Source organism: Prionailurus viverrinus, chromosome A1 (genome assembly GCF_022837055.1).
Source record: "Prionailurus viverrinus isolate Anna chromosome A1, UM_Priviv_1.0, whole genome shotgun sequence".
Classification (NCBI taxonomy): Eukaryota; Metazoa; Chordata; class Mammalia; order Carnivora; family Felidae; genus Prionailurus; species Prionailurus viverrinus.
Window position 1 is genome coordinate 116,890,126 of NC_062561.1, and position 17,366 is coordinate 116,907,491.

Below are 17,366 nucleotides of genomic sequence, written 5' to 3' on the forward strand. Positions count from 1 at the left end.
TTCCCACCAGCAGCGCAAAATAAGTCCTCTTTCTCCACATCCTTGCCTGGGGTGTCTGTCAGTGAGCCCAACACATAGATAACCAAGCATATGATATCCATGCTTCAGGGAGGCCCTTCTTTTCTAATACAGATCTTTTCAAAATAAACTTTACATGCAACTCTGGTATGGAAAATAGAATGGTTTGTTGATGGTTTCCTTCACTGTGCAAAAGGTGGGTTTTTTGGTGTGGTCCCAGTACTTTAATTTTGCTTTTGTTTCTTCCCTTGCCTCAGGAGGCATACCAAAAAAAAATGTTGCTAAGGCCACTGTCAAAGAGATTACTGCCTGTGTTTTCTTGTAGTTTTATGATTTCATGTCTCACATTGAGGTCTTTAATCTGTTGAGTTCATTTTTGTTTATGGTGTAAGGACTCGTCAGTTTCATTCTTCTGCATGTTGCTGTCCAGTTTTCTCAGCACCATTCGCTGAGGAGAATGTCTTTTTTTCATTGTATATTCTTGCCTCCTTTGTTGTAAATTAATTGACCATATACGTGTGGGTTTATATCTGAGCTCTCTATTCTGTTCCATTGATCTCTGTGTCTGTTTTTGTGTCAGTACTATATCATTTATTTTACTATATAGCTTTGTGTAGTAGATCTTGAAATCTAGGATTTTATGTCCAGCTCTGTTCTTTCTCCAGGCTGCTCTGGCTATTTGAGATCTCTGTGGTTCCATACAAATTTTAGTATTATTGTAGTTATGTGAAAAATGTTGCTGGTATTTTGATAGGGACAGCATTGGATCTGTACATTGCTTTGGATGATAAAGGCTTTTTTAAAAAGATTTAAGTAATCTCTATACCCAACATGGAGCCCAAACCTACAACCCTGAGATCAGGAGTTGCACACTCCACTGACTGAGCCAGCCAGGCACCCCTGGATAGCATGGACATTTTAACAAAAGTAATTTTTCTATTGCATGAACATGGAATATCTCTTTGTGTTGTCTTCAGTTTCTTTCATCAGTGTTTATTAGTTTTCAGAGTATAGGTCTTTCACTACCTTGCTTAGGTTTATTCCTAGGTATTTTATTCAGTATTTTACTATTTTAATTTACCTTACCTGATTACTAGTGACCTTAACATAAAAATAAAATTTTTTGGTGATTTACAGATCCTGTGATTTTTTTTTCCTATTGGTTTGTCTTATTGGTTTATAGGGAATCTCTAAATATTCCACACACTAATATTTGTCACTTTGACAGGCTTGCCAATATCTTCTCCCTATCTACCTTAGTCTTTTTTATAGTGTACTTTTCTAGTATGAAAGTTTAAGAGAAATTTTAATGTTTGCTTAGCTTTGAGAGAGAGAGAGAGAGACAGAGTATGAGTGGGGGGAGGGGCAGAAAGAGAGAGAGACACAGAATCTGAAACAGGCTCCAGGCTCCGAGCTGTCAGCACAGAGTCCAACACAGGGCTAGAACTCACAGACTGCAAGAAAAAGTCGGATGCTCAACTGACTGAGCCACCCAGGTGCCCCTCTAGTATGAAAGTTTTTCAATGTCATGTTTATCAATCTTTCCCTTATGCTTTGTGTTGGGTCTTTGAAATATCGTTTTCTATTCCAAGATCACAAAGACAAGCATATTACCTTCTAATTTTTGTTCACATAGTCTTTAGTTGACTTAATTTTAGTTTTGATCATGGTGTTGGTTAGAGTTCTGGTTTTCTTCTTTTAGTTCCAACATCATTAGGTCATCCTTTCCCCACTGATCTGAAATAAGATTGGTCATATACTAAGTTCCCCTATACGAACAAGCTAGAATCAGAATGGTTTGGTCCAATAAGCATCTTTCCTACCCTTAGCACATATGTACATATACCCCTTTTTCCTCTTCAGAATTTGCTTGGCTATTCGTGGCCTTTTACTCTTTAATCTGGATTCTAGGATGAATGTGTCAATTTCTATAGAAAAGCAACATGTTTGGCTTTAATTGGAAGAGTATGTAAGTTACAGAATAATTGGGAGAAGAGTTGACCTATTTATAGTACTAACTTCCTATCATAAACATGGTATCTCTCCCTTTAGTTGTTTTTATGTCCTCCAGTAAAATCGTATAATTTTCATCACATAGCTTTTGCATAGCCTTATGTTGGCTTTTAAAATTGGATTTTTTCTGAGGTACATTAGTTTTAATGGATTTTTTGGATTGTGGATGGATTCTTTTTAAAAAAATATTACATTTCTGGTGAAAATAATTTCTACACTCCAGTAGGGTCATAGATGAGAAGATTCTAACCCAGTTTTATCACAGCATTGCTTTGGGGCACTTTCTTTTCTTTTTTTTAATTTTAATTTAAGTTTTTAATTTACATCCAAGTTAGCATATAGTGCAACAATGATTTCAGGAGTAGATTCCTTAATGCTCCTTACCCATTTAGCCCATCCCTCCCACAACCCACTTTATTTTTATTTTTTAATTTTATTTTTTTCTTAAATAATCTCCATGCCCAACTTGCGGCTCAAACTCAACCTCAAGGTCATTAGTCACATGCTCTACCAACTGAGCCAGCCAGACACCCCCCACCCTGTTTGGGACACTTTAAACTGTGGGAGGAGGAGTTCTTCAATACACACCATGCATACTCCTGGGGAACCACCACCAGTCTACAAGGAGCAACATTCATTCATTCACTAAATGCTGACCATTTCCATTGTGTTAGGTAATTGACCACACAGAAGAGACCCCCTCCCTGCCATCATGGAGCTTCTTTCCATTCTAGGAAAGGAACCAGACATTAATTAATTCCCCAGGTAATACTTAATATTCTTCTTTCCTACAAAGAGAAGATACATACTGCCATGAAAACATAAGGGGGGGGGGGGGAGTGCTTCTTGAATAGTCTGGGAGAGATCTGAAAGACAAATAGGTGTTAATAGGCAAAATGGTTGTACAAAGAGCAGGTGCAGAGGCCCAGTGGCAGGAGAGAACATGACTCATTTTGAGAAATCAGAAGAGGAAATCAGCATGGCAGAAAACAGTGGGATGTTGGGGACAGATGAGAAACGGGCAAGAGCAAGACAAGGGGCTCCTAATCCCAGTTAAACATTTTAGTTTTTGTTCTGTGAGAGGTGGGAAGCCACTGAAGGGTGTTAAAGGGATGACATGACCAAACTGGCATTTTTAAGAGATCCCTTTGGCTTCCATATATAGAATGATTTGGACAGGGCATAGGTTCACATGAATGCATCTGAGATATTTGGAAGTAAAATCAAGAGGAGGTGGTGATGGATTGGATATGGGGATTGAAGGAGAAAGGCACAGTCAGGGATGACTCCTAAGCTTCTGAGGAACTGGATGCCTAGGGTTTGTGGATGTTGGGAACAAAAGAAAGGTACTCTAATTGGGAGGAAGAAAACCATGTTGGGCTCTGAACATGTTGGGTTAGATGGAGGTGTCAAGACATCAATGAGACATTCCAGTGGAGATGTCAGGTAAGCAGCTGCATACCCCTGGACCTTAGAGGAGAGGTTGGGCTGGATATAGCGCCATGGAAAGCACTGGCATGTTGGTGGTAATAGGAGCTGTGGGCATGAATGAGATCAAGGTGGGTAGGGAAAAGAGGTGGCAGTGGAGGACTGAGCTTTAAGGAAAACTAGCTTGGACCTATAGGTGTTGAAACCTACAAAGGAGTCAGATATGGAAAACCAGGAGAATGGGGTGTCCTTGAAGTAGAGAAGAATGTGTATTAAGAGAAAGGAAGTGATGAGTTACCATCAAATGTTGCTGGAAGGTCCGGTAAGGTAAGAATTCACGGATGTCCAGGGTACCTGTGGTGGCTCAGTCAGTTGAGTGTCCAGCTCTTGAATTTGGCTCAAGTCATGATCCCAGAGATGTGCGACTGAGCCCCTTGCCAGGCTCTGTGCTGAGCATGGAGCCTGCTTGAGATTCTTAATCTCTTTCTCTCTCTCCCCCCTCCACCTCTGCCCATTTCCCCCCACTGACATGTTCTCTCTCCAAAAAAAAAACAAAAAACAAAAAACAAAAACCCACTTGGACTTAGTCACACTATTGTCACTGAGGGGTGGGGTGGGTTTCTCTCTAGTTCCTATTCTTTGAAGGACACCAACAGGGAAAGACAGGACTGCTAGAACCAGCGAACAGGGTTCCTTGGGTATGGAGGAAGGTGGATATTTGTGTAGGCCTGAAAAAGAGGAGTCCAGAGGTGCAAAGAACCAGCTGGGGCATGAAGGCTTGGAACCCCAGCCACACTGGAAGCAGTAAAATTTCATGCAGTAAGACATCAAGTTCTAGAAATGCCAGGCACCAAGTAAGCAGGTCAGGCTACTGACAGAGGAAACCTTGCTCCTCAAGCAAATTGGGGTGTTTGTCAGAGGGTCCAACACATAGATAACCAAGCATACGACATCCATCCTTCAGGGAGGCCCTTCTTTTCTAATACAGATCTTTTTTTTTTCATTGCCTCCCAAGTTTGAGGAATCTAATACAGATCTTTTCAAAAGAAACGTTACAAACAATTCTAGTATGGAAAATAGAATCTGTGCAATTGCTATTGAGGCAAGGAGGCACTTCCTGCCTTTTTATGGGATCCCAAGGACCTGAGGAATAGATTTGAAAGCCTTTGGTCTTTCCAGGTTTTCCAGTATATTTGGCAAAGGGAGATTTAGTTTGGGTGGGTTTTGCCCTGGAATGTCCCTCTGCGATACTGCCTTGCAAATAAAATCATCAGTGTGTAACTGCTGGTATATTTGTTAAGTTCTGGTGGGTACGTGATTTAAGGATAGCATTCCATTGTATAGAGATACCATTTTATTCACCTCTTGATGGACATTTGGGTTATTTCCACTTTTTGGTAATTGCAAATTTATGTACAGGTTTTTGTATGAACATAAGATTTCATTTTTCTAAGGTAAATACTTAAAAATGGAATTTCTGGATCATGTGATTAAGTGCATGTTTAACTTTAAACTGCTACAGTTTTTGTGTGACCGGGTTTTCTTTTCTCAAAGGTGAATAACCAGCAGTGGAATTTCTGGATCATATGATTAAGTGTATGTTTAACTTTAAACAGCTACTATTTTTCAGAGTGGCTGTATCATTTTGCATTTCCATCAGCAATAACTGATAGTTCGAGTTGCTCTGTATCCTAGCCAGTACTTGATGGTGTATTTTTTTTTTTTAAGCCATTCTCATAGGTGTATAGTGGTATTTCATTTTGGCTTTAATTTGCATTTGTTAAAAGGCTAATGATGTTTTCATGTACTTAAATGCCCTCCTTCTATCCTCTTTGGTGAAGTATTGGAGTCCTTTGGCCACTTCTAAATGGAGCTGTTTTATTACTGTGGAGTGTTTTTCAAGAGTCTTTAGATAAAGTAAATACAAGTCTTCTGTGGGATTGTATTTGCAAGTATTTTTTCCCCAGTCTGTGGCTCGTCTTTTCATCCCCTCAAGTGTCTTCGACAGAGAAAAAGGCTTTAATTTTGATGAAATCCAATTTTTCATTTTTTCTTCTTTTGTAGAGCATACTTTTGGCATCAGGTCTGAGAAGTCTCCCTATCCCTGGTCATGAAGATTGTCTTCTGTTTTCTTCTAGTGTTTGGTTTTATGTTTTACATTTAGATCTGTGATCCATTTTGGATTCTTACATAAAATGTGAGGTTTAAAATGTTTTTCATGCTAGTTTTTTCATCATTTGTTTGAAAAGACTGTCCTTTCTCCATTGAATTGCTTTTCCACATTTGTCATAAATTGACTGGCCATGTTTATGTGGGTCTGTTACTGTCCTCTCTCCTGTTCCCTTGATCTTTGTGTCATTCCCTTTGCCAATACCCTGTCTTGACTACTGTAGCTTGATATTCAACCTTAAGATAGTCTAACTCCTCCAACTTTGTCAAAATTGTTTTAGTTATTCTAGTTCTTTGGCCTTTCTACAAATTTTAGAATCAGTTTAAAAAAGGTGTGATGGGATTTTTTTTTTTTTATTATTACAATTGCATTAAATCTTTAGATCGTTACAGGGCCTGATGAGTATTTAAATGAGATTGCATGGGGTGGCTTGGGTAGCTAAGTGTGTGACTCTTGATTTCACTTGAGGTCATGATCTCACACAGTTTGATAGATGGAGCCCCACATCCAACTCTTGTGCTCACAGCTTGGAGCCTGCTTGGGATTCTCTCTCTCAAAATAAACTTTAAAAAAGTTTTTTAAAGGATATTGCTTGCTCTTAAGTGCTATATAACCTTTAATGACATAAGGCAGCCTCGTCCTTCATTAGCTGTGTGGTGATTATTCCAGAGTTAAAGCCCTGGGTTATGATTGATTATAGTAGTGTCTTCTGAAGTCTGGCAGTAAATGAGGTGTGGTCTACATAATAGTGGCTAGGAAAAGACAACCAGAACATTGAAGGGCTTGGGCAGGTCAGCCATCATCATTCACAACTTGATCTTTGTAGACCTCTTCCCCTGTTCATGCCCATGGTTCTCCTGATCTGAGGCAGTGGTACAGACTTTTAGTGGAAGAGTGGGGTGCCAAGGAATCGGCTGTTGCTTGTGTTGTCATCCTGTTTACTCCTTCCCATTAGAGACCTTCAGTCCCCTCCCCAGTTTCTTGGCTGTCTTCAGAAAAAAGAAAAACTCAGGCTTCCCAACTCCTAGTCTTTTAAATGTGTACATCCTTTCCTCCTTAACCATCGTTTCATATTGTTTCATATCCTGTTCTTCTGTGGACCTTTGTGTCCCCATTGTCTTAATGACAGCCACAAACTCCTCCTATCTAACAGGCAAATGCTCAAATGTACTAATGAAATGTTTCCAAATATTGCACCCTCTCTGGTCTCTGAGGGGTCTTAACAGCTGAGGTGTTAGTGTTCTGCCTCCCTAGCCCCCAGGCATATACACAGCCCCTTGCCTCTTCTCTGGCCATTTCCCCTTTTCTTTGAGCAGCTGTGCTTTGCAGTGACTGCCAGTGTCCCTGCTTTTGTCTTCCTGTGATGACTTGGGGACACTCACACACACACACACCCCAATGTGAATGTGGATTGGTTGGAGGAGCCCCTGCTTGCACAGAGACCCAGAATAAGAAAACCTAGATTTCCGGTGATTTCTTCCATAGGACGTCATCTTATTGTGGCTCCTACGTAAGTCCTCTTCCCTCTTTAGCTTGATGCCAGGCCCTGGGCCAAGCACTTTATTTGCTTATGTTTTTGTCAGAAAACCTAGACTCTTAGATACTACTGCACCCTCCCTCATTTTGCAAGTGAGAAGACTGGGACGCAGAGAACACAACCAGTCAGCGGCAGCTTCAGGATTGGAACTTGGTCATTGCCCCACTGGAACCCATGTACACAGCCACTGTCCTTAGAGAACAGTCATCTCTCCTTGCCCACCCCCTGGAAGCACCTCCCTCTGCGCCAGCACACCCGCTTGCTGCCTGCCTGCCTGGGGACTGCAAACTCAAGTGTGAAGAAGGTCCCTGAAATTCACTCTGCCTCCTAGTCAGTCAAATGCTGACCACGTCGTTCTGAAGTAGTGGACTCGACTATCTTGGGGACACACTCTGGAACAGGGCAAGGACTAGATCTTGCTCTCCCAACACAGGCCGTGGATTTTTGAGGGAGAGCAGGGCCCAAAGAAAGGCCTTTCACCCCTCCATACACAGCCACATTTCAGGTCACTTGGAGCCAGGCTTCCTATCTGATTTGAAGTGAGCCTAACTGATACGCAAAGGAGGCAGGAAGGCCGGGGGAGAGGCCATGACCTGCCTTTCATTCATTCTGTCACCTCAGTCAAGTTACTTCCCTTCTTTGAGCTCAGCATTCTTTTGCCACAAAATAACTGGCCAACCTGATCCCCAAGGATCAGTGGCCACAGGAGGTGGTGGCACTGCAGTCCTACTTGTCAGACGGGCACAATGTGTCCAAATGTGGTTGTTTTTGTGGTTTATGGAAAAAAATTTTTTTATCAGGTCTGTGGTTTATGCGACTGATAGGGAGGTGGACAGGGCTAGCATGCTGGCCTGGTGATTGAGCCACAGGGGGTTGGGGGCTTGGAGGACTGGGGCTCCTTAGACCCTTGTCACTCAGAAGGTTCCATCTTGGTTTTGTCTAGCCACTGCTTCCTTCACAGGATGGTGGCAAGTGCACTTCTGAGATCTCCAAACACCCGCCTTCATGGAGGTCAGCAGGCTGTCTCACCTTGTTGTACCAATCCACATACACACCTGGCATTCGATGCCTAAAGAATGATGGATGATGGGCTTCATGGGCACTTGGATGGCAGTCAGTAGCTACATGGGTGGGTGGGTGAACTGGTTGCAGTTGTCTCCCATACCAAAGCACCTGGCGTGGATATCCTGGAAGACTTAATTTCACAGACAGGGCTGCCAGAACTAGAGGCGCAGGAGGAGGAGGAGGCGTGAGGAGCAGAGTGGGCCGAGAGGCCTGGGGACGTCATGAGCTTAGCCCCGCAAAGACAGCTGCTATTGCAGAGCCTAAGCCAGGTCTGCCCGTACCAGACCCACATCCTGCCTGTGGAGGAAGACGAAAGTAGGCATTTTCCCAACCTTTCCTGCTTTTAACCTTGACATGCCAATGAAAACTGTACCCCCTCATTTGCCTTCACCATTTCTAATCACCCTTCACCCATCACCATTCCCCTCAGCATACGTACCTGGGCTCTGAGAGCTGGTGGCACAGTGGTAATGCCTTTGAGACATCTTTTCTCACCCGTGCATCCCTGTGTGCCAAGTAATAAATAATCTTGCTGCACATGCACATCTAAGGATAGGTGAAATGAGTCCTCAGCAAATTGTGTGCTTTCCTCTCTTCTGCTTGCAAGGAACAGGATCCATCCCTATGGCTATCTTGAGATTTTTGCTCATTGCTAAATTGCTTAAAGATTTTGGTGTGTGCAGTAGGAGGGCTCTTCTGGCATCGTCTGATACCTCCTGGGAGACTGGCTGCCTTCTGTTGGTCTAGATTCTCAAGATTGGGCAAGGGCAGCTGAGTACAGACTACAGGCTTCCTGCCTCTGGCAAAGCCACCATCTCTGCTGAGGGCACTTCCTGGGAGCTCCAGTGGCCATGGTAGTCTCAGTGGTTGAGGAGCAGTCCTGGGTGTCCGTCAGTGATGTGAGCTGTGAGGCCGGGGGCAGCCTCCTAGTTGCTGGAGTGTTAAAAGGCCCAGACATGAGAACTCTCTGGGAGACTCCAGTCTTTTTGTTTGCTTCTCCTTATGATCTCTCCCAGGTTGGGACTGTTTACAGATGCACACACAAAAAGGGAGGGCCTAATAAGACTGTATCACCAATTCAAAGCGCTTGATTAATCATTTAAAATGTCTGGGCTGTGCCAAGTGAAGGTTTCAGATTCCAGGACAGGGGTGATTGAGGAATTGGAGCCTTTAGCTGAGAAGGCCTCTGCTCAAATTTCTTGCAGGTCTTCTCTGCCCTGGCCCTTCTGCCTGGCGCTCCACATGCCCACTGCTGCCCAGAAGTAGGTTTCTGAGTAGCACGTGAATGGCCCCACGAGGCTTGTACAATACAGTAGTCCCAAACTTGGGACTGCTGGTTGGCGAGTCTGGTGACTCTGGAAAAGACCCCAGGGCTTGGTGGGCAGGTTGTTGGACATGGGGGGCTGCAGGCATGCTTCCAAGTGTTTTCCATCTGTCTTCAACTGCTTCCAGCACCGAGTCAAGAAAGGTTGGTGGGAGACTTTCCTAGAAGCTACTCAGCTCCTTCCAAAGACACCCTGCACCCAAGACTAACCTAGGCCTTTCTGACGTGTTCTGGGTCTTGGGGTCACACCTGTGTGCATGTACACCCCTCCCTGCACATTCCACCAACCCCCTTCACTACCATCAAGCACACAGCACTTCTGCACTTGGATTCAGGTGGCAAAGCTCTGAGTAGCTGCTCCTCATTGAGGGTCATTGCCAAAGGGCTATCTGGGAGTAAGAGAAGCTGGTGAGGGGAACCCCTAGGGCTAGGTCAGAGGTAGGAGTTTGGTGGCATTGGCAGGGAGATACCAAATGCAAGTGGGGAGGGTTGGCCTTTTGGCTGAGGTGAATATAAGCCAGTCCATAAGGCCCTGCCTGCATCCATCAGAAAAAGGTAGAGCCCAGCCCCTGGCCCCAGGCTGGCCCCAGGGCAGGCATATGATCTGTAAGAAGCAGCTCAATCTGAGGGGCACCTACAGGCACCAGAACCTGCCTCCCAACCTGAGCAGACTGCTGAACTGCCTGGAAGGGCAATGTTCCAGTTGGTCCAGGAGTTGCAGAGACGGTACAGTTTCTCTGTACTGTTCCTCCAGATTCCTCTAATGTTTAACATCTTGTGTAACCATGGTGCTGCCCCCTTTTTATACCCTGCTTGCCAGTAGAGGCCAGTTGCCAGGGGGGTATGAACACCTGTGTTAGAATCGTCTTTGACACAGCTCCTGCCTGGTGACCAGCACTGTCAGTGATGCTTCAGTGCACACAAGTCCCCTGGCTTCAAGTACCCAGGGAGTTGGGCAGAGTGGGCTGCATACTAGCTGGCCAGTCATCCGGGGCAGTGTAGGAGCTCCCGGGCAGATGGATCCACTGAGGGGCAGAGTAGGGGAAGAGCAGTAAGGCCCCCTGGGTGGGGTGGGGTGGGTGGTCCTGGGGCTGACTGGGCCATGCTGCTCAGTGCAGGAGGCAGCCTCTGGACATGCAGGACCTCACACCCGCCATGTAGGTAGGGGATCTACAAAGATACAGTTGTATGCCATTCCTGGACCACATGGGGGAGGGGTGCCAGGAGGAACTGTGAGGCCTCAAGGGCTTTCTCCTGGGCCACTCCAACCTCCAGACCTACTCTTCACACCCTCTTCCTCCCCCTACTTTTCCAATAGTTTGGGGTCAGAGGTTCTGTCATCAGCTAATGGCAAAGAGAAGGTCAAAAGGGCTTTGGAAGACTTGGTAATCCAGGGAATAACTGACAGGGATTCTAACGTATGCACCAGCACCAACTGCCCCACCTGAGGTTGACACAGCCCTTTGGTTTGAAGTGTTCTGTCCTGTAGCCAGATTGATTTCTTCCCTCTATAAACACTGTGAGTATTGCCCCAGGTTTTGGAGCTTGTCATATGAAAGAAGGCTTGGCAAGGACAAACTTGACTAAACTGAAGGAGAAAGGTGTTAGAGGAAGCAAGTCCGGGACATTTATTTCCCTGATGAAGCTCTGTGGTAAAACAGGAGTAGGCACAGGGCCAAGGAAAAGCAGTGAGGAAGACAGGTGTCCCGATACCTGTATCACAGGTTTGTGAACACTGAGTGGTACTGTATACAGAAGGCCCTTGGCACAGGTCCCAGCACAATTGTGATCTCAACAAATGGTAGTTGAAGAGAGGCTGCAGGACCTCTCACATGGCAACTGGGCTGGGTCTCAGGACTGCATTAAGCAGACTGGTTGTAAAACTGGCAGGAGAGAGGGTCCTTCTGTCCCCAGGCAGCAGAGCCAGCCCTCCAGCAGGGACAATAAATGGTAAGGAATTATTCCAGGGTGTCTGCACCTAGTTGTGTTGTTTCCCTGTCGGAAGCTGCCCACTGCAGGATCAGGGGAGGCCAGGGACTTGGGTCAGGTCATCTAGGCAGACAGCAGGTGAAAGCCGTTGCCTAGGACTTTCCTGCCGAGGTGACCCCCGGGTCCGGACTGCCCAGGCCTTTCATGGGTGGGGTGGGCTCTGACTGGTGTGAAGACCGTCCTCGAGCCCATTCAGTCCTGTGCTTATCCTGGCTTGCCAGAGGCCTGGGTTCAGACCCTGTGCCTGCCTCAGGTGATAATGTGTGCTTGAACAAGAGACTTTTCTAAGCCTTGTGTTTCTTACCGGTGAAATAGGAATGATGGTATTATCTATAGTCAGGTACTACTGTTAAGACTAAATCAGGTAATGCACCTTATAAATGGGCTGTCTTCTCTTTCACTAGGCTTTCCCCTGGGCTGGGTATTGTCTGCCAGACCTGAGAACAGTGTTGCTTGTGTTGCTGAGCCAGGTCAGATGAAAGCAGCTGACCTGAAAGTTGTGCCACAGGAGAAAGAGAGGCCTGTGGATGGCACCGCCTCAATGGGACAGCTTGGAAAAGCTCAGTACTGGGGCTCCTGGGTGGCTCAGTCAGTTAGGCATCTGACTCTTGATTTAAGTTCAGGTCATGATCTCATGGTTTGGGGGTTCGAGCCCCGCATCCAGCTCTGTGCTACCAGCTTGGGATTCTCTCTCCCTCTCTCTCAAAATAAACAAACATTAAAAAAAACAAAAAAACAAAAAAAAACCTCACTACTGACCTGGAGTATTGTAGCTACTATGCCAGGCTCCAAGGAGAGGACTGGCCAAGAGAGGAGGCATAAAAATAGGTAAACAAAAACAGAACTGAAAGAAGATTGCCGAAGGACCAACTTAATTTCTAAGATTCATTAACTTTGAAAAAGTTTAAAATCCTCACTGCTTATAAATGAGTTTTGCGGTGGCTGCGGTTTTGAGATTTTCCTACAAGTGGCCACAGATCCTCTGAGGCCAAGGCTGACCATCAGCCATCTTAAAAGTATGTGCTTACAGGAAGAGAGGCTGATGTCGGCTACAAGTCTGCTGACTGGTAAAGGGTGGTTGGGGTCCTTCAAGACCTGTGAGTTTGTTTAGCATGCAAATTTCTTAATAGAGCACTGAGCCCTGACAGGGCTCAGATTTCCAACCCCATTCTGAGAAAATCCCTCACACTTGACCAGGTCTTTACCCCTGCCTCCTCCTGCTCTGTGTGAAAATTAAGAGGCTGGGGGACATTCTGATAGCACTGCCCAGGTTTGAGAGATGAGGATTCTGGGTTATTCTTTTAAGGCCTGCAGTTCCTTTTTAGGTGATTTTTTTGGGGGAAATGGCGTAGCCATATCTTAGGCACAGGACATAGTGCTGCCTGGTTTATAAACCGAGCAGGGTTAGCCAACTCTGGCTGGACAGTAATGGACACTTCTTATTGCTCTGGCTGCCTTGCTGTGAGGCCACTTTGTTGGTTCCCTAGTACCTGTCCCTACGGGGATAAAAGTCTTTATGAAGAGGAGACAAAGTAGCTGAGGAACTAAGCCACCCTTCCTCCAGTCATCTGGTCTGGTCAGCACTGGCTCTGTAGGGCTTGTGCCAGTTCAGTCTCACCCTCTCTCTACTTCCCCTCCAGTGTATGTGGTGGAAGACCAAAGACGGGATGACCTGGGCCCATCCACCTGCCTCACAGCCTGCTGGACTGCACTCTGTTGCTGCTGTCTCTGGGACATGCTCACTTGACCTGACCAGCCCTCCGGTCCTGCCAGCTCTGCCACCGCCTTCAACAGGTGTGCCTGCCCCATCTCTTCTGATTGCTGAAATAAATGAAAATGACTAGCTCTGCACAGACATTTCTACCTTCAACACAGTGGGATTCTAGATTATTAGCAGGGGTTGCACTGCTGTTTAATTCAGTGACTTTATCTTTTTAATGTTCAAAATGCATTTCTTATTGGCCTTTCACAAATGTGCTAAATGACTTTTATTTTTTTGGCCAAAGGCTTAGTTATAAAATATATATTTATAATTTTAAAATTATACATTCAAGGTAGTGACATGATGTAATCACACTGAATGATTTCTCTGCTGACACCCTGTATGTTTCAATAAATTGGTCTAAACCTCAACCATCTGAATTATTCCAGACAGGATACAAGCCCTGGGTTTGTACGCCAGGAGGGGTCTATTTGCCTTTTTATTCCACTGTGGGTAGGTGCTATTAGGAAGACAGGTTCTCACCAGGCTAGCATTTTCTCCCTGGTCCTGCTCAAGAGATAAGCTCACCAAACTGTTATGTGCTTGTACCCAGAGCCTAGGAAAAGGACCTCTCGGTAACTATGGGCTGCTCCATAGTCTTTCTTTTCTGCTGTCACACGCCTCCCTCTACACCCACATCCATCTCAGCTTTGGCCACAGGGTGGCGCTGAGCCGCCATAACAGCAAGTCAATATCCGTCAGCTGGCCCTGAGAGGCTACAGCTGGCAGATCTCAGCCTGCCCACCTGCACTCTGAAGCAGTGAGGTGCTCATAAATATTTAACTACCAGTTGTCTTTAAAACCATATTTTGTCCATCACCTGATTACTATGGAGTTAATGATCCCACAATAGCTGATTTCAAGCTACCAACTTGATGTGGAGTTGGGAAGAAAAGCACAGGAATACACCAATTTCCATCATCCAGCTGCGATAGACTGTTAACCTCAGAAACAGATAATGGCCAGATTTAGTAATTAGGAAGGGACAAGTCTGAATATTTATTACCCTTGTTTTAAATAGGATTACATATTTACATAACTTGATTTTTAATAATTGGCTCTCCAGAGCCAGTACAAGCCAGCTCCAGCACACCACTGCCCCTAAGCCTCTAGGAGGCCTTAGGGTTGTACTGTCCACCGGAAGACAGCCTGACTGCATTTTCGTATGGAACATGTGGGAGGAAACAGGGAAGGAATCTTTAGGCAGAATGCCACCAAGGTTCACTTAAATTCAGTTATACCCTGGTCTCCCTTCTTCCTGATCTGCATGGAAGCTCAGAAGTAGGATTTACTCAAAGGAACAGAAAGGAAAAAAAAGAACCAGGAAAGGCTTCAATGCGAAAGGAACAGAGCCAATGCTCTGGAGGGGGACAGGTCAGGGAGGAGCCGAGGTTGAAAGCCTCTGGCCCTCAGTTCTCAAGAAAGGCAGACTTAGAGTGGGTGGGGGGAACAGATGCCTTTTATTGGTCTAACCAGCGTAACTAGTAGGTTTGGGCAGAGCTCCCCTATCTGTCCTGGCCCCCATCTTTCCTGGGTGTTCGTGACTCACCCCAGGGGAGAAGAATGTCGGGCAGGGGTGGCAGGCAGAGCCAGGATCGAAAAGGGGATCAGGGTGAAGTAGAAAACACAGGGTTACCAGATCACTCAAATACAAAGTCCATCAGGGCAGAAGAGGATGTTTCCCCACATGGGCCCCTCTGCCCTTGCCAGGAGTAGAAGGGGGCAGGAAGCTTTCACTAGAGGTTTCCTACTGTGCCCTTCGTGCCATCAGCATCTCCCGGATGTTGTCCTCAGCTTCCTTCACACTCCGCTCCAGGTAGGATTTTTTCTGCTGCAGTATGACAAAGAAACCAGGGTTAGGGGGTATGGGCCAGGCTGGCAGATGCAGCTTTTCTGCCCAATGGTAATGGCTTCTCCTCTGTGAACAGTGTCTTCCACTAGCATGTTGTCTCCTGGGGGCCTGGTACAAACACACCTGCCCAGAGTGCTCCCCTCATCCCGCCCACAGACATGAGGGAGGGAGGGGCAAGTTATTTGGTGCAGGAAGCAGAAATGCTCAGTGGAAGGCAGCTGCACTCTTCCCCCAGAAGGAAGTGAACTCAAAACAGGCGTCTCAGTACATGAAGTTATACCAGACAGACAAAGGCCAGGAAATTCCAGGACAAAGCTCCGGCCGCATAACAGACTGTCTCTCAAGGTTTTCCATAGCCCAGGCCAGGCGCCTGTAGCTGCCACTGCTGCAGAATGGACTGGGCACCCTCCGTTCTGTCCAGTCAGAGGGCAGGCTGCACGAGTGCTAAGAAGTTGTATCACACGTCTCATCGAGGCAGATGAGTCAGGATGAAATCTGCTTTTCTAATGAAACCGCTGCCTGCCAGGAATCCAGGACAGTGACACACTGAGTAAAACAGACCTTTTGGACGTTCACCTCCCTACCCCATCTGGGTCCTAAATTAAAAATCTCAACTTAGACAAAGAACTTAAACTACTTTCAGGAGCCACATCTGGGCCAGGATTACAAAAGATTAGTCAAAGGAAATGATGTCTGTACATTATTTGCCCTGTGGTCACCCCAAAAATATGGTGGCTTCACCACTGGTCCCTCCCCTGGGGACATACTTGTGGTTGCATTTTCACTTGACATGAAATGAGGCTCCCTTTTTCAGAAATACTCAAAATAATCCCCTAAGGGTGCATGTGACTAAGCCACACTGGAGTCAGTAATGCAAAGCCCTGACCCAGACAGCTTAGATGCATCCAGTGCCCTTCTCTCATTCACCCCTACACCCTAGCAGCTGTGGATTCACTTTGACCGTTCAAGTGCCCATATGACCTGGGAAAGACTGAGCCAGAGAACAAGTGAGCAGCCTGGCCTGACAGGCCTTCTTTGGGAACTGATGCCCAACCAAACCACCGAGGCAGGAAAATCAAAATGAAGGCCTCTGGGGCTTGAGGCCTTCACCATTAAAATCTCTGATGCCCCTCTACATATCCTTCTGTCTAACTTCTCCCACTCTCTGTCCAGATATTTATTAAATGCAACAGGGGACTTTTTCTTATAGGTTCCAATGCTGTGGCATCTTTATCAGTTCTTATCTGAGCCTCTAATTCCCGTCTGGCTTCTCCTAACTTGAAATCTCCTAAAGGCCAGAAAGAGCCATATCTCTCTACTCCTCTCTAATTTGTCCAACTTGCACACCATTCATTCCTTACCAAACAACAGGAGCTCCATAAAACTCACAGTGGCCACAGATGTATGCTGGTGCTAAGGAATTTATTATCAGTGTGATATCAGAATGGGAACTCAAAGTTCCTTTGATAAACAATCCCTAGACTTTACATGTGGTGACTTAAAGAGGGAAATACTAATAACTCCTGACACACCACTGAAGAATGTACACGTACTGGGTGTTGCACAGAAGGGGAGCAGGAGCTAAATAGTGAGGGCCATGTACCATCTGGGCACCTTCCCAGCCCTGTGGAAATCTAAGGAAAAGGCCAGTGGGGCAAGCGGGGTTGTGCTCCCACAGCATCAGCTGATGCCCAGGGACCCATCAGGTCTGCTGCATTCTATCTCCGTCAACTCGCTGCCCAGCTGGCAAAACTAAACTTGGAACATCAGTCAGAACTTTTCCACCTATTGTACAGGCCTCTGGACAAATTCAGGTTAAAATTCTTATCTTTAAAATTCATCATTCTATGTCTCTTCCTTCTATCTTCCACTTACAGTTCTATGATTTTTTTTTTCAGGATTTTTACCACTTTATAACCTAAAGTCTTCAAGTTTCAAAAAAATAACGCAAAATAAACTTGTCTATGTTGAAATCTTTAATTGCATAAATAAACTTTTTGCACATTAAATTTTTTATTTCGGGGGCACCTGGGTGGCTCTGTATGTTAAGTGTCTGACTCTTGGTTTCAGCTCAGGTCACGATCTCATGGCTCGTAGGATCAAGGCCCATGAGGATCCTACGGGATCCTGATCCTAGGATCAGGATTGGGTTGTGCACTGACAGCAAGAGCCTGCTAGGAACTCTCTCTCTCTCTCTCTCTCTCTCTC

At 45.7% G+C, this 17,366-nt stretch overlaps 1 protein-coding gene across 1 annotated transcript in view; it reads right to left on the reverse strand.

The window, feature by feature from the left end:
• Positions 1 to 14,273: 14,273 nt before the first annotated feature.
• The window catches only part of PFDN1 (prefoldin subunit 1), a 70,717-nt gene continuing 67,624 nt past the window's right edge, over positions 14,274 to 17,366 (reverse strand). Inside the window, exon 4 of the mRNA XM_047851456.1 lies at positions 14,274 to 15,137. Within this exon, the coding sequence (XP_047707412.1) occupies positions 15,054 to 15,137 (84 nt within the window). The 3' untranslated portion in view covers positions 14,274 to 15,053. The remainder of the gene's footprint in view (positions 15,138 to 17,366) is intronic.